Source organism: Pan paniscus, chromosome 5, assembly GCF_029289425.2.
Source record: "Pan paniscus chromosome 5, NHGRI_mPanPan1-v2.0_pri, whole genome shotgun sequence".
Taxonomy (NCBI): Eukaryota; Metazoa; Chordata; class Mammalia; order Primates; family Hominidae; genus Pan; species Pan paniscus.
The window spans coordinates 120,759,733-120,784,888 of NC_073254.2; the positions used below are offsets into that span (position 1 = coordinate 120,759,733).

The 25,156-nt window shown below is 33.7% G+C and overlaps 1 protein-coding gene across 3 annotated transcripts in view; it reads right to left on the minus strand.

The window, feature by feature from the left end:
- Positions 1 to 25,156, minus strand: part of ASCC3 (activating signal cointegrator 1 complex subunit 3) — a 375,365-nt gene that overhangs the window by 209,125 nt on the left and 141,084 nt on the right. For all 3 annotated transcript variants that reach the window (XM_003824353.6, XM_034962598.3, XM_063605419.1), the window contains 3 exons: positions 10,292 to 10,456; positions 2,830 to 3,006; positions 218 to 289 (listed from right to left, as the gene is read on the minus strand). In XM_003824353.6, the coding sequence (XP_003824401.4) occupies positions 218 to 289; positions 2,830 to 3,006; positions 10,292 to 10,456 (414 nt within the window). The remainder of the gene's footprint in view (positions 1 to 217; positions 290 to 2,829; positions 3,007 to 10,291; positions 10,457 to 25,156) is intronic.

Below are 25,156 nucleotides of genomic sequence, written 5' to 3' on the forward strand. Positions count from 1 at the left end.
TAGCACGACCTATCAATACTGGGATGATAATATCTATGAATATTTTTATGACTTACCCATTGGGCTAAAGCAGTTATTAAGAATTAGAACCTCTGAGTCATTGCCTCAGAATTAAAGAAAAATTTTCTTCTGAAGAGCGTAAATATTAATAATTTTTATCATTAAGCACTCTCTAAAAGCAGATAAATAAGTGTAAAAGCAGATAAAATAAGTGTACCTGGTGTCCAGCCTTTACTTGCTTCAAAACATTTTCATAACATACTTCATCCATGTTATTCAACTGCTGCATCTTAAAGATTTTAAAACATAAAAAAAATCAGATGAAACAATTATAAACTTTCTAACTACAAATAAAATTTTGCCAATTACAATGCATTTTTTTAAGCTTTCAGACTATCTAGAATGCAGAGGTATCAAATACCTCATAAACATATAACATATAACAATCCATTAAAAAATATGCAATGCAACTTAAAAGTACAAATAGAGTAACTCAGATAATAGTTTCTGAGTACTAACTTTCTAAACCCACCAAGTTTTTAAAATACAATATCTTTAAGGATATTCTTGTTAGTTACAAATATTTTAGAATAATTTTTAAAGTTCTCTCTGCTTTTCTGAGAAGCCTATTCTCCAGGCTATTTTCCATATATTTCATTATGTAAACCATACAGCACACCTTTCCTGTATGATTCTAAATGTTGCGAGAACACTACGGATCAAGTGTCAAATGGCACACAGAGCTAAAACATAAGGTAACACACTATTTCTGTAATGTATATTGAGAGAGGTTGCCATTCAGAATGCTTCTACAGAAACATTTTTCAGATTAATTGGAAATCTAATATAAAATTTATGAATTAAGAAAGGGTCTCTAAGTATTTAAGGTGATGGATATCCCAATTAAACTAATTTGATATTCAGTCAAATAGATTTGACCGAAGATTTTCATGTAAGTTAATACATTCATATAATTATCAATGTATTCATATAATTATGAATGTATTATGCCCACATATGCCCAGAAAATATGTAAATCTACTATGTATCAATTTAAAAAAATTTAAAAGGGTCTCATATTCCTTATTAATGATGAGAAAGCTTCTAACCAAAAAGGTAAGGTGGCTAACCCAAAGGAGTAGGCATGTGACCCAGCCTATTATCTCTCCACTTAACATGTATTAGTAAGAGTTTAGAAGAGGATGAAAAGCATCATGTACATCTAAAATGACAATGATTTGGATTTTTTGTTTCATTAATGTAAACATTTTAAAATACTGGAACTCTTACGACCTATAACGGCTAAGTAGGATGAGATGATCATAGGATAATTTACTCCTCATGAATAATTTAAAAACAATCCCCACCCTCTACAAAAGACAAAACTCCCAATAACTTTTTCAGTGTACTTTGGATTCATTTCTGGCCAAAGCCATTATTCCAAATTAGACATAACACATCATTCTCCCATTCCTTTCATGATTATGATGGTAACGTACTGTAGTGAAATATACTTTGGATTTAATTAGCTTTAGGTGATTTACCAATTTGTATGATGCAACTGAAAGAAAATAAGGTTTAAGGTGGCTGACAAGCATGTGAAACAACTGTCTTCTCTTTATATCTCTCTGTGATAATCATCTGCTTATCTTTTAAATTATAAAGCTGAAAACATTCTAAAGCTATAAAAGAAGTTCTACATCTATCCTACTGATATGTTAAAAATGAACTACATAATCAAATTATATTGAAACATAACTGAAAAAAACAAGCAGCAAATATTGCTGAAAAGCAGCACTTGAAACAATTATGAAGCTTAAAATATCCAGAATTGTATATCATAAACTCTCCCTTTGTGTACAAGTCTAAAATGACTCCCTAGAATTCTAAAGATACCTAACTTTCATGCAATGCAGTTACAGGACATTAACTGTTGTATTATGGTAACAGTCACTTTGGATATTTTTAGGTGAATATTTTACCTATAATAGTACAAGGTAAAAATGGCTCTATTTTACTAATGAAATTGTTTTTAGACAAGAAGTGACAGTAATACATTAAAGACTAAGGTTGACATAGTAACATATGATTTTATCTTGTTCTCTTTTATTAAAAATGTCAAAAGGCCTGTAAATATTTTCCTAAAACTATTCCTTCTACACAAAAAATAGGTGTTGTTGAATAGGATGATAATTGTTTAAATTTTAAGTAATGTTTTCCTTCATATTATAAAATAAGCCTATCATAAGCACTCTAATAGTGTGAATAGTATAGGTAGTACTAATTTTAAAATTAGATAAACTTTTTAAAGCATAGAATTTTAGAAATGCCATTTATATATATAATAATAAAGGTAATCATAGAACATTGTAAGTTAAACAGAACACCTTCCTTGATGGTTGCTACTATGATATTATTTTCAATTGAGTATGAGGTACTGTTATTTCTATTAAATGAATATCATCACAATATATATTGCTTGTTTAATTGGAGTTTTTATTATTCCACAATGCCCTTCAATCATTTCACGTCAAAATAAAGTAAAACTTTTAACAGCTGAAAATACGTAACATACATGGAAAACACCAATGCAAACTATGACAAGCTACTTTCTATAGGAGGACTTACTCTACTACAAATAGTTGAGGAAGTATGCTTGATTTTGTCTAGGATATCACATCTGTAATGTGATTCAGTGTTCTGCAAAAGGCCATTTCAGTGGACACCACAAAAGGCTGAAATGGTCTTTTGGAGTCTCTAACTCCAAACAAGTATTCAATGATAAGTCAACAAAAATATTTTTAGATAAGAATTAAAATGAGTATTTACCTTATTTGCACATTTAATCCCCAAAAATGTCTGTCCAAGAGGTACTGGTCGAAAACGGCCATCAAAGAAGAAAAGTCCAATGTATGGATTAACATGTAAAAATGTGGCAACATCGAGGTAGTTAGGTAAAGTTGCAGACAGTCCGAGAATCCTTATCATACTCTGTGTGGATTCCACCTATATGGATTATTTTAATTAAATATGGGTTATTTAAATTAATTTAACCAAAAAACATTATAATTTGTCCTATTAATAGGACTTCTAAAAACTCTAGACAGAGATGAGTGTAGAGGTCAATTGAGGGTCCTATCATGTCAGACTTTGTAGCCCATAATTCACAAGCTTGATTTAACAGATACATAATAGAATTCCATACCCACTATAATTAAAAATACACATGAGGGGTGAGTGTGTTGGCTCACACCTGTAATCCCAGCACTTTGGGAGGCAAGGTGGGCGGCTCGCTTGAGCCCAGGAGTTTGAGACAAGCCTAGGCAACATGGCAAAACCCCATCTCTACCAAAAAAAAAAAAAAAAAAAAAAATATTAACTGGTGTGGTGGCACACATTTGTGGTCCCAACGACTCAGGAGGCTGAGGTGGGAGGATCACTTGAGCCCATATGATCATGTCACTGAGCACCAACATCGGTGACAGAGTAAAACTCTGTTTCAAAAATAAATACATGAATAAAAATAAAAATAAAAATGTGAATTAAGAACTTTGTGACAACTAAATGTATTTTTAGGTCACAAAAAACTCAGTAAATTCCAAAAACTAAAAATCATATAGGCCATATTATCTGATTATGATGTAACATACCTAAAAAGATAAAACCAAGGGATGGCCAAAAACTTCCATTCATTTGGTAATTAAAATATATCAGTATGATTTTCTGAGTAAGCTGTTAATAATTTTACTCAGTCTAGGAGACTCAATAGGTATAAGCAAAGTAGTTCAATGTGAATAATATTAATACTTTCAGAGTCATCCATCCATCAACACTGGGTTAGGACCTAATCTGTAGGCACTAGGGATGCAGTGCTGAATAAGACATAGATCCACACATGCAGAGACTACTTGCAGAAACATAACAAGGGAGGGATCAAAAAAGTAGAGATGGGTAAAAATTAAAGTACCAATACATATATAGTATCTTATTATAAATTTGTTTTCACTGAAGAAATCTTATAGATATTGGCAAAACCCCAAACCAAATCCCATCAAAAGCAAGGAACCCTAAATAAGGGGAAATAATCACCAGACCTATTTTTAAAGAAATCTCTTTCACAACATACAGTAATTAGAACGATTAATTATCCCACAGTTCTATGTAGTACTAGTGGTGATTTGGAAAGAAATGAAAGTGATATTTGGTTTTAAAATCATTTTTGACACAATAGTTACAGAATATATTTTTAAGGTTGTTTGATGTTAAAGACACAATACTCTGGCAAACACCAGACATTTTTCTGCTAAAAATCCATTTTAAAACAACATTTTTAAATCTAAAAGTATAATTATAATACAGTTATTTAATATAGTTAAATCTATGTGAGAAATACTTCATTTGAAATAGAAATAATCTGGAATATAACCAAACCTTCAAGTCTATACACTATACCTATTTACCTTAAAAGTATTAATTATTGACAATTACAAAAAATTAAAAATTTATAGCTTTCTCCCTATCATTAGCTCGGATTAGACAGTATATTTCTATGATGTTTTCCTTCACATAAAATTTAGTTCTGATAAAGTCTCCCTACTTACTAAAAGTAGGTTAATTATTAGTTCATGTTGTTAAATAAAATAGATTTAAGATTTCTTAGACTTTTATCTTTTCCAAATTTCTCCCAATCATGCCAAGTGTATTATGAATTTAGTGCCTAATATCATCATGTAAGTTCAGAACCTGAACAAAGTCTACATTGCCTTCCAATAGCTTTGGAAGGCACCTCTACATTAGTTACAAATGTTGAAGTGTGATGTGATGTGCCATCTACTGGGAACATTTGGTAATCACAAGGAACAAATAAAAATAAGAGCTTTGTTTTGTAATAAAAATAACTATGAGCACTGTACTAATACTTCGAAAATATGAAAAGATTCACACAGACACATCTGTCAAGGAAGCTGAATTCTAGTGAGGCATTTAGATGAAGACAGAATTCACTATAGTAAGTTGTGAAATTATAAGGAAGATCATCATAAGCGTTAAAACTATGTAAAAAAAGGGAGTACAAAGAAAACACAGAAAAGGTGTAATTCATTGTGATTCAGTAACTAGGAAACACATCATAGAAGTGGCATTTGATGGATTCAAAAGAACAGTAAATTTTCCATAGATGGATGGGTAGAGTTACAAAAAAAGAAGGCATTACATAATTTGGCATTTACAATCCTTATCTCACAACCAACAACACATTCTGCCTCAAGTTAGATTAGTTTCGTTTTTGAAAGAGGGTCAATGATATTTAAAAGGAAGTAGGGAAAAGATCAAATAGTTTTGTGTGGCTGGAACCTCTGGTAGCTGATGAAGATGTAGAAGTTAAAATTAGACAGACAGCGCTTTAATATTAATAGTCTTTAACATCCAGCTAAACAATTTGACCATTTTCCTTAAGATAACAAACAGCAAGTCAGCAAAGGTTTATGGGCAAAGTTGTACAAAATGATATAATTAGAATTTGATTACAATATACAGATGACAATGTGAAGATGAAATTATTATACATATATAATATATATGATATACACTTATATATTGATACACTATATATTTATATAATAATATATTGCATATAATACATAATAAACCTATAATATATAGTTTGATATAGTTTATAACATTTATAGATTTTATATAGAAACTATACTATTTACAATTAATTTATATTTTAAATAAAAAATTACATATTTATAAACAATTTACAAAATTATTTGTAAACTTTCTAAGGTTATAATGCCTGCTTAAAAATATTATGATATATAATGTTATATCTATGTGTCTTTGTACATACATACAGAAAGGATTAGCACTAAGACTACAATCTGTTTTCTTTTTCTACTGGGGATGCTCAGGAAAGAAAGATGTACTGTAACAGTAAAATCCCTTGTAATCATGAATGATAGACCTCTTGGAAAATATACTAATGATATTTACTTGGCCTCTAATGTTCTAAAGCTGAAGAAAGTCCTTATCTTTGCTGGATGGACATGGTCTCTGTAGGTGGCTCACTGCAAATAAATGTGGTGTATGGATTGTAATAGTATGGCTCCTTGAAAAACATCAGTAAGTTAAGTATCAGGACATAAAATCAAAACATTTCATAATCAAAATAGCTCTCCTTTGTGTAAATCATGCCCTGCATGCTTCTTTTATGAGACCTCATGTATAACATGTGGGCCAGAGCACATGCCTTGTAGGAATAATGGACCTAGAGAATAGAGATGATAGTTTCAGACTTCGTCATACTTCATCTGTGTCTGACAACTACCTGGATTTTAAAAATTGCTCTTAAATTGGATTTTAGCTAAAAGCTTGTTTTATAAATCAGCTTTGAAAATTTCAACCCTGTGTGTTTTCTGTATGTGTGTGCATATACACATATTTTTAATTTATGTGGTAAAAAGTAAACAAGTCCCAAATATTTCTACAATTTCATTTCTACTGAAGAAATCACTTTTTAATTAGGTCCTACTTGTCAAAATTTTTTTTTGTTGTTGCAATTGCTATCTCCCACTTTTTAGTTTAATTAGGTCCTACCTGTCAATTTTTGGTTTTGTTACCGTTGCTTTTGGGGACTTAGCTAAAAATTCTTTGCCAAGGCCAGTGTCAAGAATGGTGTTTCCTAGATTTTCTTGTAGGATTTTTATTGTTTGAGATCTTACATTTAAATCTTTAATCCATCTTGAGCTAATTTTTGTATATAGTGAAAGGTAAAGGTCCATTTACATTCTTCTGCATATGGCTAACCAGTTATCTCAGCATTATTTATTGAAGAGGGAGTCCTTTCCCCATTGCTTATTTTTGTCAGCCTTGTTGAAGATCAGATGGTTGTAGGTATGTGGCTTTATTTCTGAGTTTTCTATTCTGTTCCATTTGGTCTATGTGTCTGTTTTTGTACCAGTACCATGCTGTTTTGGTTACTATAGCTTTATAGTATAGTTTGAAGGTGGGTAGTGTGATGTCTCTTTTATTGTACTTCTTGCTTAGGATTGCTTTGGCTATTTGGGCTCTTTTTTTGGTTCCATATTAATTTTAGAATAGTTTTTTCTAATTCTATGAAGAATGACATCCAAACTTCAGCATCATGCAATATACCCATGTAACAAACTTGCACATGTACCCCTGTATCTAAAATAATAGTTGAAATTGAAAAAGAAAGAAAAGAAACCACTCTTCAACTTGTTGCATATCTTTTCATGCACATGCACCCAATTCTACACCAGTCTAAAATCTAAGTGTAAGCAAGAACTTTGTTTTGTTTATCACTATATCTATAGCACTTAGAAGTATGTAGCTGGTACATGTGTAAGTGCTTAATAAATGTTCATTAACTGAATGAATGAATGAATAAAAACATAAATATACTGCGCATGTTTTTCTTACACAAATGGGATTGTGCTACACATACAGAACAGCTTGCTTTTTCAGTGAATAATATAACATCTTTTAAGCCCAGTTCACATAAATAAATGTGGAATGTATAGATTATTGTGGTATAGCTCCCCGAATGTAAAGAAGAGCACACAGTTCATTCTCACTTTTTTTAAAGGCTGCAAAGCAGCAATTCATTGCATAAATATACTATAATTCATTAAACAATTTCTTCTATTGTTGAATATTCAAGATATTACTAAAATATTTTGTATTAAACAAAGAGCTTCAATGAATACTGGTATTACTATATCTTTATAAATTTGTGCTATTATTTCCACAGTTGGATATATAGAAGTGAAAACACAGCGTTGATTTTGCTAGATGCTTTCAAATTCCATTTCGTTTTTATTTTTGTTAATGTGATAGAACAGAAATGTCTCATACTGATTCATATTCTTTTTAAGCATCTTTTAAATATTTCTCAATAATTTTTTCTACTGTAAAATGTTCCTTCCAGTTGATTATTTTTCTTAGTTATAGAAACCTATTAAATATAAATAATATTAAAAAGTTGCTTTATGTGTTGCAAATAATTTGTTATTTGGTCTCACATTTAAAATTTCAGGGGTGTGTCTTACTGATCAGAATTTTAAAATATTTATGCATCCAAATGTGACATAGGTTTCATTTATAACTTCTTGAGCTTGCATATTGCATAGAACAACAAGATTATTTTTTTAAAGAAAACTCTCCTATGTTTTCTTCATTGAACTGAGAGCTTTGTTTGAAACAATTAAATCATTAATCCATCTAGAATTTTATGGTGAATTTACAAAATGAAAAACAAACACTTTCGAACTTTTAAAAAATACATTATGTCACTTATTGTACCTACTTCTTTACATTTCCACACTTGAATCTGAATCGGAGGTATTTAGAAAAAAATATAAAGAATTGATATCTAATTAGATATTGGGATGGAAGAAAGTATTAAGGAAGAGGGAAAGCCTGACTATGACTCCCAGGGTTTTGGCTTCGGAATCAAGTAGATTATGATACCATATCTAGGTATATAGGGAAGATGACAAGAGTTCTGACATGTTTATGGGCAAAAGATGTCTATGGGATATCAGAGTAGAAATATACAACTGGGTTTGGATATGGCCAGAAGTCAGTAGGGAATTTTTTATATATATATATATATATATATATATATATATATATATATCACACACATATATATAATATATATATATACACACACACACACATGCATACACATCATATACATATTATATATACATAATTTAGGTAAGATGGGCATAGAAGTGTTTTTCCCCAGTAAATATTTAGAATAAAGAGAGAAGATGGCAAGTGACAGAGTCTTAGAGAACATAAACAATAAACATTACCAGATTGAGAACAGGGAAGAAGCAAGGAAGGCTGAGAAAGAGTAGCTACAAAAAAACAAAAAAAAACAAAAAAAAATACACAAGTGAAAGTAACCAGGACAGGGTGGGATCACAGAGTCAAAGAGCAAAGAGTTTCAAGACTGAGGAAACAATGAGTAGTATTAAGCATCAAAAATGAGTAGAATCAAAAGTTAAAAAAAAAACAGGTTTGAGAGCTGGTAACTGGTGATCTTGGTAAAAACATTTTATTACTTATGTTTGAGCAATGACCAGACTGCAGTGGTTTAGTCAAAAGGGAAATTGAATTGAGATTAATATTTCCAGACACTAGGTGGTGGTGAGGGATAGGTTTAAGGAAATTTTTTGGTAAAGACAGAAGGGACTTTGCAATCCTTTTAAGTCAAAAAGACAGTGCCCACTGAGAGAGAACTTAAAGACATAGGAGAAAGAAAAGGGGTAACTTACAGAGTGAAAGAAATGGGGTCTAAGGCAAGGGGAGAAAGGACCTCTGAGAAACGAGTAAGGGGTGGAATGAAGGGTATGCTTGCGGTGGGAAGGGCTGGGCATTTTCCTGGTTAGGGAGAGGAGGGAAAAGGAATGGAAATTGAGAGAGTTCAAGCACGAGGGACTCTATTTCCATTTCAGTACAAAATACTATTGTATAAGAATACGGCATGACAGGGTGATGAAGACTGAGAAAGGAAACTGGTGAAGCTTGAAAAGGGTCACATTAGGGACACAGAAGAAAAGCTGCTTAGAAGTTACAGGGTAATCCCAAGGATCCATGTGAATGTAGTCTAGGAATGTCTACTCTAAATCACAGTCTATGAACGTCTACTGATACTAGTCAGCATCTCTAGCAATCTTTCCTACTAGTAATCGGCAATCTGGCTGGAAGTACAGACATGGCTCAATTGATTCACTGTTGTAATTTTGTCAGGTGCTCAGGGGATAAGTAAGTTAAAGTTATTAAGAAGATAAGTGATTAGTCATGGAATCTTAGCTATTTCAGAAGAAAATAAAGGCAAGAGAATATGAATAAAAGACAATAAATGAGGAATCAAGAAACTAGAGTTCTTGATTAGGTCAAAAAATAAGTGTTCATCTATTTTCTATATATGTACAATCTACCAGAAAACATCAGTTAAAAACTCATGAATATTCTAAGATATCCTGTCTTTTCATTTAATGAAAAGAATGGTTAACAGAAAATATCTTAAGACTCTTGGCATTAGGAATTTACCAATTTTGGTTTGGGCTATTTATGAATAGCCAGTGAGGTCTAAAACTAGGGACAACAGGTACATTCCCCCTTTTAAAAATATTAAGATTATGTCAATATTAGATTTAGCTTTGTAACACAGGTCTACAGTGAAAATGCTACATTTTAAGTTGAAAAACATATTTATCCCTTCAAAATAAGCTTATACATAACTTCCTCTTACCTGCCGTAAAGTACGGGCAACTATGCTTTCTAATACTGGTCCTCTATCTTCATGCAGCAAATGAACTTCATCAAGAATAAGGAGCTTTACAATCTGGGAAAGAGCTACATCCCCAACACTCTTTCTTGTCACTACATCCCATTTTTCTGGTGTGGTCACAAGCATCTATAAGAGAAGACACATTTTAAAAGGGGAAAGTTACATAGGTTATTTAACATTGAACTGTGATACTCAGAAAGAAATATTTTGGCCACCTCTATATAAATCAAATAAAAAGTGTTTAGAATAGCCTAGAATTACATCTAATTTACTATAGACAATAGTCATTTCAAGAAGAACTCTTTTTAAGCTGTGATACTAGGCAGTTTAAGCTTACTGAAGGTAATTTGCCAGTGAATTGTAGGGCAAAGTGTACAAAATACACACATTTTTTAAAAAAGTATCTTACAATGTAAAAAAAAAAAACAGTAAGAACACTATTTTTTAAAGTAGCATATATTGATAATGGTCTTTATTTGAAAAGGGACTAAAAAATGATGAAAGCATTAAAAGGAAAGAAAGAAAAATCAACAATTCACTCTACCGATAATCTACTTTGGATGACAGATTAAAAATAACCCAAGATATAGTATCATAAATATACCCAGAGATCACTTACTAACAATGCTTTTCATTGAAAAACATGCCCATATGTTGTAAAACAAAAAGACACCATAATTCTCCTAAATTTTAAATTAATGGCACATTAAAATATAAAACTAGCTTGTTATTAGTAAATATTAGGAGAGGTACAAAATAGATTATTAAATTACAATAATAAATACAAACGTGGCCATCTACCTCACCACCAACTTAGAACAGTATGCCAGCCCTTTCTTATTAATTTGCAGAGAAAAAATGTGGTAACAAATTATAAAATCAAAATTTTCAGATATCAGAAAGCATCCCTAATTTGAAAATCCAAAATCCAAATGCTCCAATGAGTATTTTCTTGGAGCATCATGTCAGCACTCAGAAAGTTCTAGATTCTGAAGCATTTTGGATTTCAGATTTTCAAATTAGAGATGCTCAACCTGTACCACCAAATCTTAAAATCCTTTCTAGTATTTTGTTTTCTATGCTTTAATTTCAGCACAGTAAGAAGTGGCTTCATTTATAATACTATTTTACTACTTCAGTTCCCTGAACTAAAATGGCTAGAAAATAAAGTGTCACATTTGCTTAATGATTTGGAACTCATGCAAGACATTTCCATCTGCTCTTGCATTAGGGCCTGGGTTAACTGTCAATACTTTTACTGTCAACTTAAATTTCTCTCAGTACATGTACTTAATCCCTTGGCAGTATAAAAATCAGTATTCTAAACTGTTCCAACTTTAGCCTGTCCACTGGGAAAATGGCATAGTTGAGATGCTTATAAACCACGATTATGCCAAACATTTGGTGTATTTAATTTTTAAATGCTCATTAATTTGACAGCAAAACCAAAGGACCTAAGACTTGCCAGAACCAACTCATCTTAAACGTTATTATTAAAAACTTTCCTTACAGCTGTATATAGTAAAATTACACTATTTAGTTTTCTACAATTGTTTAATGACTACTCCATTATTGTTTATCCTAGGTAAAGTGTATTCCTCCTTGAGGAGGGGAAGAGAAGAGAAAAACACAGTAAAAATTTTAATCTAAACTTTTAATGATTTGCATCATCTACTAATTGAATACTACAACAAGCCCTATATCAAACATACCAGAGGTAGTACTTCACTGAATGAAGAACGTCACGCCCAAATCCGCGTATTCACAGACTTGTCCCAAAAGGAATTTTTTGAATTTTGAACTAAAGAATTATGAGAGAGATCATAAAATCTCTCGTGTAATAAAGCCTCCGAGAGGAATGAGTTTGTGCATTTTACATTTGGTTCTTTTTTCCCCTACAAATTACTAGATTGAATTAATCTAATGCTCCTTGAGAAACAGAAAATGCAAAGATTCAAGAAGGAACTTTTACTGTATCAGCCAGGCAGCAATTACAGGCAGATGACCAGCTCCAGTGTTAGATCCCAGAGCTATGGAGCTATGGATCTGAACTTTCTGTTCTGGGTTTGTAACAACAACAACAACAACAACAAAAAAGGGTCTAAATATGTTTTATTCATATTTTTACTCTACAAATAGTTATTGGAGACAAAGATTAAAAATGATTAATGTTATTAACGTGGCTTCACAAAGAACTGAGCCAGAATGAAGAGAAATAAATCAAAATAGTGGTTTGGAGGGGGAGGGGGGCCAGACAGAAAAGTGGCAGTAGGGATCATTCTAAGGAGAAAAAAATTTTCTATACCTGCTTAAGAGTGTGGCTTACACATTTGCCAAAACACAGTGTATCTCTTCTATTTGACTGTAAGTCAAAGAAAGTCTAAAAATAACTTTTTCTTCCCTAAAGATAAACATCTGCAAATATAACATTATTCTCTATGTGTCAAAAGTAACAATCAAATTGTCTAAGTAGACATAACAAATGCAATATGTAAGCTTGGGAATAAACATTAAGGTGCACATATAAATGTAACTATAGTATATAATTATGCTATAGTGCTTAATATGCAGTTAACACATGAGCCAAACAATTAATTGAAAATAATGAATATATATTTTTTCATATTTAATAAAAAAACACAAAAAAGAAGGGGGGAATGATAAAGAGAGAGTGAGAGACAGATAGACAGAGAGAAGTGACATCACTATACAACTACCATAAAAGTTAGAATGAATGATAGAAAATAACAGAGGATATGTTTACAGAGGATGTAGAGCAACTAGAACTCTCCTAAAGTAACGGTGGAATATAAACTTATACAACCACTTTGAAAAACTGCCTGGTAACATCTAGTAAAGCTGAAATATGCATGCGTTGTGACCCAGCAATTCCATTTCCTAATATACTATATACCCAACAGAAACACACATATATGTGCACCCAAAGACGTGTATAAGAATTTTTATTGCTGTATAATTTATAATACTCCAAAATCAAAAACAAACCAAATGTCCATCAACAATAACATGGATAAATAATAAGTAATATATTTATACAGTGGGATAAAATACATGCTATACAATAAAAATAAATAAACTATTAAACTATGTGCAACAGCATGGAAAAAAATTCATAATATTAAGTATAATCACTTTTTACCTTCTCCTTTCCCACTTTCTCCTTTGCCAAGGAGTCTCTTCCCAAAAATGAAAGCATCCAGAGCTGCGGATGGCCTATGATTAATCTCATATTCCATGTTTACGGGGGCATATGTTAGCATTTAGGGAAGAAAGCGCACTTGGTGATAGCATGAATACATCAGAAAAAGTCATGCCAATTCAACCTCATTTTCACATCAGATAAAGTCAACAAGAAGGCAGCGAAGAGAAAGCACTAGACACAGTATATACATAGTTTTCTGTATATACTGAAACTTTTGACAAAGTTTGCCCATGATATATTTATGACTAAGACAAATCAGGGAAGGCTGATAATACAACTATGGATGTCTGAACAATCTCACTGAAAGACTGGTACTTTAACAACAAGAGCAAAAAGTAAATCAAAATCAAAATAGCCATTATTTTAGAATGAAGGAGCTAGTGTGAGGGGGTAAATAAGAGAGGGAGAGGACTAGAGAAATTAAGAGGAAGAGAAAGAGATAAGGAGGGAGAGAGAATATGTGTGTGAACAGAGAAAGAAGGCAGAGAGAATGTGTGTGTGAACAGAGAAGGCATTTTATGGAAAGATTTCAACTTCTTGAACAAACTTCTAGAAGAAGATCTCGAACAAAGATCTGACAAAGCAAATGTGTATTGGAAGCTATGCTTCAGTTTTTCTTTAGTGAAGAACAACTAGCTAGGTAACGATGCACCTCAATCCTTAAAACCTTCCAATTTTAATTGTTTCATTATACATAAAATGGAGTCCTAAGGTTTTATTTTTTACTATTGAGAATATATATCTGGCTTAAGACACAAAAATGTATGTGATGCATAAAAGTAGCCTGCTGTATGTTTAACTCATCTTGTTATATCTGATGGGAAGTTATACAAGTCATATTGATATCATATTGAATTTTAAATAATTTATCATTTTGACTATTGGAACATTTTGTTACTTTGAAGCATATGGCTAAAAAGTAGATTTAAAGTTTTGAATCAAAAGGAATACACAAATTTTAAAGATAAAAGTATACTTTCTTGTCTTTATAACATTTAAAATTGATTTTGAAATTTTTAGTACTTAGACTGTAGAAAACCGGGAGCAAACTGTGTAATCACATATGTGACTTTTTTAAAACCAGAATGATAAAATATCAAAACATAGCCACTAAAATCCAATAGTATATTATATATCATCAAATCTCAGGAGCCATTGATTCCAGCTATACCATATTTTATTGTCACTAAGAAGGTGAAAAAATACCACTGGGCTGTGTGCAGTGGCTCACACCTGTAATCCCAGCACTTTGGGAGGCCAAAGTGGGAAGATGACTTGAGGTCAGGAGTTTGACACCAGCCTGTGCAGTATGGTGAGACCTCGCCTCCAGAAAAAAAAAAATTAACTGGATGTGGTTGCACACGCCTGTAGTCTTACAGGGGGCTGAAGTGGGAGGATTGCTTGAGCCCAGGAGTTCCAGGCTGCGCTGAGCTGTGATCATGCCACTGCACTCCAGCCTGGGAGACAGGGCAAGACTCCATCTCTGAAAACAAAACAAAACAAAACAAAACAAATGCCACTACCAAGTATATTTTCAAAATGTATCTTACAATTGATAAAATATGGTACATTTAGTTGAAAAATGTTAGGAATCTATTAACTAAGCTAAAGAGCAACCTTCAAGAATGCTTGCCTAGTACATCTTCTGTGGTGAAAATAGCCTGGAATTGTTACAAATCACATTCTAACACTATAGGTGTAGACCAGGCAACAGCTTGCAAGATTTAAGAAATACTGTCTTTCTTTCTAAAATACATAATCACATACTCAGTCAACCGATAAGCTTATAAATTATACGAATGTTTTAATTTAAAGATTAAATCTAAAATGCCACATGGTTTACATTCCATAAACATACATATAATTAGTTATACTAACCTCTGATATACAAATGTCAGTTCTGATTGATGGCAACAGTCCCCATAATGGAATCTGACAGCTTGCAGATTATACCTGCCCCTTGGGACTCTACAACAAATCAGTTAGTTCCACCCACTTCCTCTTCAACATTTTTTATGTTCCCTTCTCTCCCGTCAATTCACATGCACGAATGCACGCTCACACACATAAAGCATAGTCTCAAATATCAAGTTATATTTATGTCAAGGATGGTGGCTTTCAATTACAAAATAAAAATGTATTCAAGTACAAAAGTATTCTCACAGCATATTGTTTTTTGAAAAGTATAATATAATAAAGTTAAAGCACAAAGAGTGTCACCTGAAATGTATCTCGGTATTTTCATATTAGGAAAAATAAATGATACTATTTTTAGCTAAAATTTCAAATTGACATTTACAAAAAAAAAGGATAATTCAAGAAGAAATTCTAAAGCTTTTGAAGGAACAGAGCAGGAAATGCTGGGAATTGGGGAAAGACGTTCTCCTATTCAAAATTGAACATGTAAAAAAACACTTTCTAGACTATGTGTGTTTACATCTGAAACACAATTCTTTTTGCAGTTCATTCTCTTTGCCGTTCTTTGTGTTAAGACATTTTTCATCAATCTCAGAATATACATACTGAAGCCTAGCCTCATTAGCATAAGCTTGTAAAAAAAGGGACACAATACTTTGTTACCCTGAAACCTTAACTAATTACATATAATTGAGAAAAATACAAAATTGTTTATATTTCTGTTTATACAAACCATAAAGCCCTTGTTCATCACTCTAACTGCTTATCTGTAATACTCCAGGATTTTACTCCATTAATGTCTCGTAGAGCAGGCGTCTGCTACAACTTAGAATGCCTCTTTATGTTCGTAAAGACAGTTTGCTGTTCACATGTGACTAATTTGTGGTAGCAACTTGTCCTGTGGTGAGACCTAATCGTTACAATTGGGATATTCATAGAGAACAGGTTTCCTTCATTTATTGTAAAGTTGTGTTTTTCAAATCGGACTGGTTTGTGTGCCCTTTGAAAGCAAAACCAAACCAAACCAAAACAAAACACAACTTTGAACATTTGACAGTCACTACCCCTTACCTGCTACATTTGTAAAACCCAGTTTGAGGATCAATCTTTTACTAAAAAGAAACACTTTAAAATGTCATACTGTAGGTCGGGTGTGGTGGCTCATGCCTGTAATCCCAGCACTTTGGTAGGCCAAGGTGGGCAGATAACCGGAGGTCAGGAGTTCGAGAACAGCCTGACCAACATGGCAAACCCTGTCTCTACTAAAAATACAAAAATTAGCCAGGCATGGTGGTAGGCGCCTGTAATCCCAACTACTTGGAAGGCTGAGGCAGGAGAATCACTTGAACCCGGGAGGCGGGGGTTGCAGTGAGTGGAGATCACGCTATTGCACTCCAGCCTGGGCAACAAAGCGAGACTCTGTCTCAAAACAAACAAACAAAAAAAAAAACACCAGCATGGCACATGTATACATATGTAACTAACCTGCACAATGTGCACATGTACCCTAAAACTTAAAGTATAATAAAATAAAAAAAAGAAAAAAAAAAAAAAGAAGAAGAAGATGTATTGCAATACCACACTACTACACCTTAAATGTGACGAACTAAATCAATGTATTCTGCAGTTCTCCACAAAAAAGACTCAAAATAATAAAAATTTTATCTCTTCAAACTAATTCCAGTCAGTCAATATTAAGAGATTACATTTATTCAAGAATAAGTAGTCAAAAGTTCGTGTGGGGTGTACTTTTGGGAAAGGCAGACAGAGGAAAGGGGGAATCTAAAACCTTATCAACAAATTACAGTAAGATAAAGGCTACTGAAAATGACCGTTAATTAAGAAATAGATGTTTTTGTAGTTCCTTGTTGTTTACCCATTTCAATTATTTAAATCATTTCTCTTTTAATTGGAAAAAGAACAAAGAACATGGGTACATCTATAAACTTAACCACAATTTATGTTTATCCAAGAGCTTCCTGATAGAAACCTGTGACTAACTCACTCATTCAATGGCCTTAGATGTGTGTCTATGGTTAGAATACAAAGATAACTAGAAGTAGAAGTTATACTTTGAGAAAATATAGCAAAACAGAGGAGAAATGTGGTCCGAACTCTCTCTCACACAATGTTATGAAATGCAATGGTCATCTATGTGGTACAGCTGTCCCAATTCGAGTAACTGCCACTGCCACAACCTATACCTCAAGGTCCACATTACTAATATAGCACCAGTAGTGTAGTGTTAGAGCCAAGTGAAATTATACATTTTCTGTATTTCCCCCTCCATTTCCCTTCTATTTCCTACAATTTAACAACATTGGAAAACTAACAACATTAGAAAAAAGATCAAGGAACAATTATTTGCTATTGGTTTTGAAGTGGCTTAACAGAAGTTCACATACACTAAAAATAAAGTTTAGTAAAGTGATAAAAGAGAAAAGCAAATATGATGAAAGTATACATAATATGTGATTATATATAAAACCTTGCTCAAAGCTTTCGACACTATATTGAGAAAGAAAAACTGGCACATAGCTTCAAATAGAGACAAAAGAGAACCTCAATAAAAGTGTTATTCTGGCATCAAACTTTAAGAGCGGTTTCTTCTATAGAACACTATTCTGGAGACTGAATGACACAGTATGTTCACTCAGTGACCATCTTGTTCAGTGAAATTTGTTCCCCAATGTGGCAATATTGGTAGGTGGGGCCTCGTGGGTGGTGTTTGGGTCATGACGTCAGATCCCTTATGAATAAATTAATGCCCTCCTTTGGGGGTGAGTGGATTTTCACTCTATTAGTTCCCAGAAGAACTGGCAGTCAAAAAGAGCCTGGAACCTACCCACCAACAAACCCCTGCACTGGCTCCCCTTTTGCTTTCCGCCACTTAGCTGAAGCAGCCTGAGGCCCTCATCAGACGCCGATGCCCAATCTTGAACTTTCCAGCCACCAGAATTATGAGCCAAATAAATACCTTTTCTTTATAAACTACCCTGTCTAAGGTATTCTGTTACAGCAACAATAAATGAACTAAGAGAACAATACTTTCAGAATAAATGCAACAGCAACCTCAAGAGACAATTACTTATAGTTCCTTCAGACAAAATCCAAAAGTTCAGCATTAAAACTCAACCTCTTGAAAGCAATTTTGTTCGTTATTTCTTAAATTAGAAAATGCATGAGTTTGTAAAGCATTCAAATCACAAAGAGACTCTCCCATCTCCTCTCCACTAGCTTGTTCTTCTCCCCTAAAACATACATTGCTTACTATATATATCCCTTTAAAAACAAACAAACAAAATATATATATGCTCTCAAATATTTTACACAAATGGGACAAAGGACACTGTGCCCTGTCTTATGATAGTTCTTGTAGGAGCTACAATGATGTTGTCAGAGGGAGTTGTCCAATTTGATGCAAATTAGTAATCCCCAGAGAAATAATTCTCATTTTTCTTGTTCTGTTTATTTGGGCCTAGGAGTGGTAAGTGGGGGCAAGGAAGCTTTTGTAACCACCATTAAGTAAAGCAGAGCCTCTGGGTAGCGGGAGAAGAATTTTTTACCACCATGTGATAAATTATGAAGGGGATTCTCATTATTTGATGCATACTGGAAAACACTGACTGAAGATTAAATAGGTACTATGTATTTATATTATCTTCCTTAAATATAACTAATATATTAAAATGAGTTTTTGATACGACATAAATATCAGATATTTCAACAAGACTCACAAGCACAAAACCTGAAGTCCTTTTTATTAACTACAGTAATGTGATGTAATTATTATAAAAAGACTGTAACATCAGACTGAGTAGTCTGAGTACCTGCCATGGTACTTACAGCAGTGTGACCTTGGGCAACTTAAACTCTCCCTGCTTCAATTTTCTCATCTGTAAAATGGAGATTAAAACGGTACTTACCTTTTAGGTTTGTTGTGATTATGGGAATTATTTCATATAAAAAAGATTATAGCACAAAGCACATACTAAGCTTATGTAAGTGTCTGCTATTATTATTGCTGTCCCTATCCCCAGTCCTGTACCACCATCACTACTACCACTATTTTGGGCAATTAACTGGTTAAGACACATCAGGGAAACCACTAGGTGCCACATCAGGGAAAGAATAAAATCATAAGCAAGGTAGTAGCCCAAAGTGTCTACACTGGCTTAATTACAAAATATACTTATGTAACAAAACAAACTAAGCTACTCTGCAAAACTGGTTGATGCTAGAAATGATGTAACAGAATATCACCTTTTACTTCTTGTAGATAATATATCTCTATTTCTGAGAACACATTGATTGATACCAGAACCATCATTTCCAATCCTAATTAGAATAAAACCATAGAGCAGGGTATAAAAACTCTACTTTAAACAACCTAAAATCAATAAAAACATTGTATGTTATATATTAAGGAGGAAAGTGCTGCTAAAAGGCATCCTTTTTTATTTTAATGACATATAATTCTCAGTAAGGGTAGAAGCATGATAGAAAGGGCAAAATATCAGTGTATATAATAGGAAAATATTCCCCGAGTGATCTGATATTACAACTTAAGATGAATTTCTTGGACACCAAGACTCCAATATCCATTTTCTTTTCAACTCTTTCTCACCATATTACCCCGATTTCATTTAAGGAAATCATTTGCCAAAATGATTTTACAACACTATCTGCAAGGTTGAGAGCTGAAGTTATACTGTAGGTTTCCCTGCATGGGGTAGTTTTATTATCTTTAACTACTAGCTTATTATGAGAAAACAGCTTCGTACTTTAATAAGCATTTGTTTGATTGCTAGTGATGTTTAACATCTTATTTTTTTTGAAACTTTGCATTTTTCCCTTATGTGAAAAGTCCATTCAGTAAAATTTCTATTATCAATTTGCATAAATTCTCCTTTTAATAGAGATATTAAGCATCAAAATAGAGCCATTTTAGATGGTAAATTTGGCAACGTTTATCAAATTTAAAATGCACAAACCCTACATTCAGCAATCTTGCTTTCATAATTCCATCCTAGAAAAAGGCACAGACACAAATGAACATTCATAAGGTTCTTCTGAAGACAATAAGATCTCTACATACATACACAAAATTAAGTAAAAAAGACAAAGTATTATGCATTTTATATAAACACACAAAGTATGATACAATTTTTATTAAAGTAAAATAAAACTACGTATAAAAATGTTTCTCTACACCCTTCAGCTCCTGAGCTTACATATTTAGGTGGCTTTTCTCAAACCATATACCCTAGTAATATTTCCTTTTTATATGCTTCTGTGGCATCTCCATACCCATATTTTAATTTTAGCAGTGACTACACTATATTGCTTGCTCCCTCAATACACCCACAAGTACAACAAAGGGAGGAACAGTAACTCTCTTGACTGCTGTATCCACAATGCCTGGAAGTGGTCTGACACATGGAACATACTCCAGTAACTGTTGATAAATTATACTTCTTGCAGGTAATAATTATCGATACCACAATATTGGTGATAACTATTCTTGTCTAATGAGGAAAACAGAACAAAGTATATTAACATTTAATAATATATAATGTAAGCTCTACTATGTAGCTATGTAGGTTTAAAAAGTTCCTTTTCCTGAGAGGCCGAGGCAGGCAGATCACGAGGTCAGGAGATCGAGACCATCCTGGCCAACATGGTGAAACCCCATCTCTACTAAAAATACAAAATTAGCTGGGCGTAGTGGCACATGCCTGTAATCCCAGCTACTCAGGAAGCTGAGGCAGGAGAATCGCTTGAACCAGGGAGGTGGAGGTTTCAGTGAGCCGAGATCTTGTCACTGCACTCCAGCCTGGGCAACAAGAGTAAAACTCCATTTCAAAAAAAAAAAAAGTTCCTTTTAAGACATTGTCACATAATAGGATTTGTGACTTAGAGAAATGTTCTCCTCCCTAATCTGCTTATATACACTTAACCACATTGAAAACTCTAAATGTGTATAAAAGCAAAGAAGCACATTTACTACATCTTGCACAAAGGCACTAGTACCTCCACTGTCCAGCCCTTGGCCTAATGAGATGATACTTCCTGTGTCCAGATATCATTTCCCTGAGAATGAATGTTGTTAAGGAAGGGTGGGATCTTAATGGCTCCCCTTGGATCTAAGCTGAACTAAGTGGCCTGGATCCTCATTTTTTCAGGAAGACCTAAACTGTATTTCAAGGTATCATTAAAAGAGGAATGAGGCCAGGCACAGTGGATCACACCTGTAATCCTAGGACTTTGGGAGGCTGAGGCAGGCAGACTGCTTGAGCTCAGGACTTCAAGACCAGCCTGGGCAATACAGTGAAACCCCAACTCTACTAAAATACAAAAACTTAGCCTGGGTAGTGGCGTGCGCCTGTAGTCCCAGCTACTCGGAAAGTTGAGGCAGGAGAATTGCTTGAACCCGAGAGGTGGAGGATGCAGTGAGCCGAGATTGCACCACTGCACTCCAGCCTGGGCAACAGAGTGAGACTCCGTCTATTTAAAAAAAAAAGGCGGGGGAGGCAGTGGGGGTGGGCAGGGAATGAATATAAATTGAACATTCTATGATCAGGACTCATAGTTGTTTTTTTTTTAAGTACAGGGGTACATGTGCAAGATGTACAGGTTTATTACATAAGAAAACGTGTGCCATGGTGGTTTGCTGTGAAGATCATCCCATCACCTTACATATTAAGCCCAGCATCCCTTAGCTATTCCTCTTGATGCTCTCCCTCCCTCACCCCCAACAGGCCCCAGTGTGTGTTGTTCCCCTACCTGTGTCTATGTGTTCTAATCATTCAGCTCTGACTTATAAGTGAGAATAGGTGGTGTTTGGTTTTCTGTTCCTGCATTAGGTCACTGAGGATAGTGGCTTCCAACTCCATCCATGCCCCTGCAAAGGGTATGATCTCATTCCTTTTTATGGCTGCACAGTATTCCATGGTGTACAGATACCACATTTTCTTTATCCAGTCTATCATTGATGGGCATTTAGGTTGATTCCATATCTTTGCTACTGTGAACAGTGATACAGTGAACATACATGTACATGTATCTTTGTAACAGAATGAGTTATATTCCTTTTGTTATATACCCAGTAATGGGATTGCCGGCTCATATGGTATTACTGCTCTAGGTCTTTGAGGAATCACCACACTATCTCCCACAATGGTTAAACTAATTTACACTTCCACCAACAGTGTAAAAGCATTTCTCAACAATCTCACCAGCATCTGTTGTTTACTGACTTTTTAGTAACAGCCATTCTCACAGGCATGAGATGGTATCTCATTGTGGTTTTAATTTGCATTCATCTAATGATCAGTGATGTTGAGCTGTCTTTCATGTTTGTTGGCTGCATGTATGTCTTCTCTGGAGAAGTGTCTGTTCATGTCCTTTGCCCACTTTTTAATGAGGTTTTTTTTCTTGTAAATTTGTTTGAGTTCCTTGTAGATGCTGAATATAAGACCTTTGTCAGATGGATAGATTGAGAAAGTTTTATCCCATTCTGTAGGTTGTCCATTCACTCCGAAAATAGTTTATTTTGCTGTGCAGAAGCTCTTTAGTTTAATTAGATACCATTTGTCAATTTTTGCTTTTGTTGCAATTGCTTTTGGCATTTTTGTCATGAAATATTTGCCTGTGCCTATGTCTTCAGTGGTACTGTCTAGATTTTCTTCTAGGGTTTTGTAGTTTGGGGTTTTACATTTAAGTCTTTAATCCATCTTGAGTTAATTTTTGCACTTGTGTAAGGAAGAGGTCCAGTTTCAATTTTCTGCATATGGCTAGCCAGTTCTCTCACCACCATTTATTAAACAGGGAATCCTTTCCCCACTGCTTGGTTTTGTCTGGTTTTTGAAGATCAGATGGTTGTAGGAGTGCAGTCTTATTTCTGAGTTCTCTGTTCTGTTCCACTGTTCTATGTCTCTGTTCTTCTATCAGTACCATGCTGTTTTGGTTGCTGTAGCTTTGTAGTACAGTTTAAAGTCAGGTAGCACGATGCCTCCAGCTTTGTTCTTTTTGCTTTGGACTGTCTTGGCTATTTGGACTTCTTTTTTGTTCCATATGAATTTTAAAATAGTTTTTATTTCTAATTCTGTGAAGAATGTCAATGCTAGCAATTTTTGCACATTGGTTTTTTATCCTGAGATATTGCTAAAGTTGCTTATCAGCTTAAGAAGCTTTTGGAATGAGACAATGGGGTTTTCTAGATAAAGGATCATGTCATGTGCAAATAAAGATAATTTCACTTCCTCTCTTCCTATATGAATACCCTTTATTTCATTATCTTGCCTGATTGCTGCCCTGGTGAAAACTTCCAATATTATGCTGAATAGGAGAGGTGAGAGAGGGCATCCTTGTCTTGTGCTGGTTTTCAAGGGGAATGCTTCCAGCTTTTGCCAATTCAGTATGATATTGGCCATGGGTTTGTCATATATGGTTCTTATTATTTTGAGGTATGTTCCTTCAATACAGAGTTTATTGAGAGATTATAATAGGAAGCAATGTTGAATTTTTATCAAAGGCTATTCTGCATCTATTGAGATATTCATGTGGTTTTTGTCTTTAGTTCAGTTTATACAATGAATCACATTTATTCACTTGCATATGTTGAACCAGCCTTGCATCCTGATATGAAGCCAACTTGATCATTATCAATAAGCTTTTTGTTGTGCTACTGGATTTGGTTTGCCAGTATTTTATTGAGGATTTTTGCACCGAAGCTCATCAAGGATGTTGGCCTCATCTTTTGTTTTTTGTTGTTGGATCTTCCAGGTTTTGGCATCAGGATGATGCTGGCCTCACAAAATGAGTTAGGGAGGAGTCCCTCCTTTAAATTTTTTGAAATAGTTTCAATAGAAATGGTATCAGCTCTTTGTACCTCTGGTAGAATTCACTTGTGAATCCATCTGGTCCTGGACTTTTTTTGGTTGGTAGGCTATGTATTACCACCTCTATTTCAGAACTCACTATTGGTCTATTCAGGGATTCAATTTCTTCCTGATCTAGTTTTGGGAAGGTATATGTATCCAGGAACTTATCTGCTTCTTCTAGATTTTCTAGTTTATGCGCATAGAGGTGTTTATAGTATTCTGTGGTGGTTGGTTGTACTTCTGTGGGGTCAGTGGTGACATATCCCTTATCATTTCTTATTGTGTTTGATTCTTTTCTCTTTTCTTCTTTATTAGTCTAGCTAGTGGTCTAACAATTTTGTTAATTTTTTTAAAAAAACAGCTCCTGGATTCATTGATTTTTTGAAGGGTTATTCATGTCTTTATATCCTTCAGTCAGCTCTGATCTTGGTTATCTCTCGTTTTCTGCTAGCTTTGGGGGTTGTTTGCTTTTGGTTCTCTTGTTCTTTTAGTTGACATATTAGGCTGTTAATCGGAGGTATTTCTAACTTTCTGATGTGAGCATTTAGTACTATAAATTTCCCTCTTAATACTGCTTTCACTGTATCCCAGAGATTCTGGTACACTGTCTCTTTGTTCTCATAATTTTGAAAGAACTTCTTGATTTCTGCCTTAATTTCATTATTTAACTAAGATTCATTCAGGATCAAGTTGTTTAATTTCCATGTAGTTGTGTGGTTTTGACTGAATTTCTTAATCTTGAGTTCTAATTTGATTGCACTGTGGTCTGAAAGACTGTTGATTATGATTTCAGTTTTTACG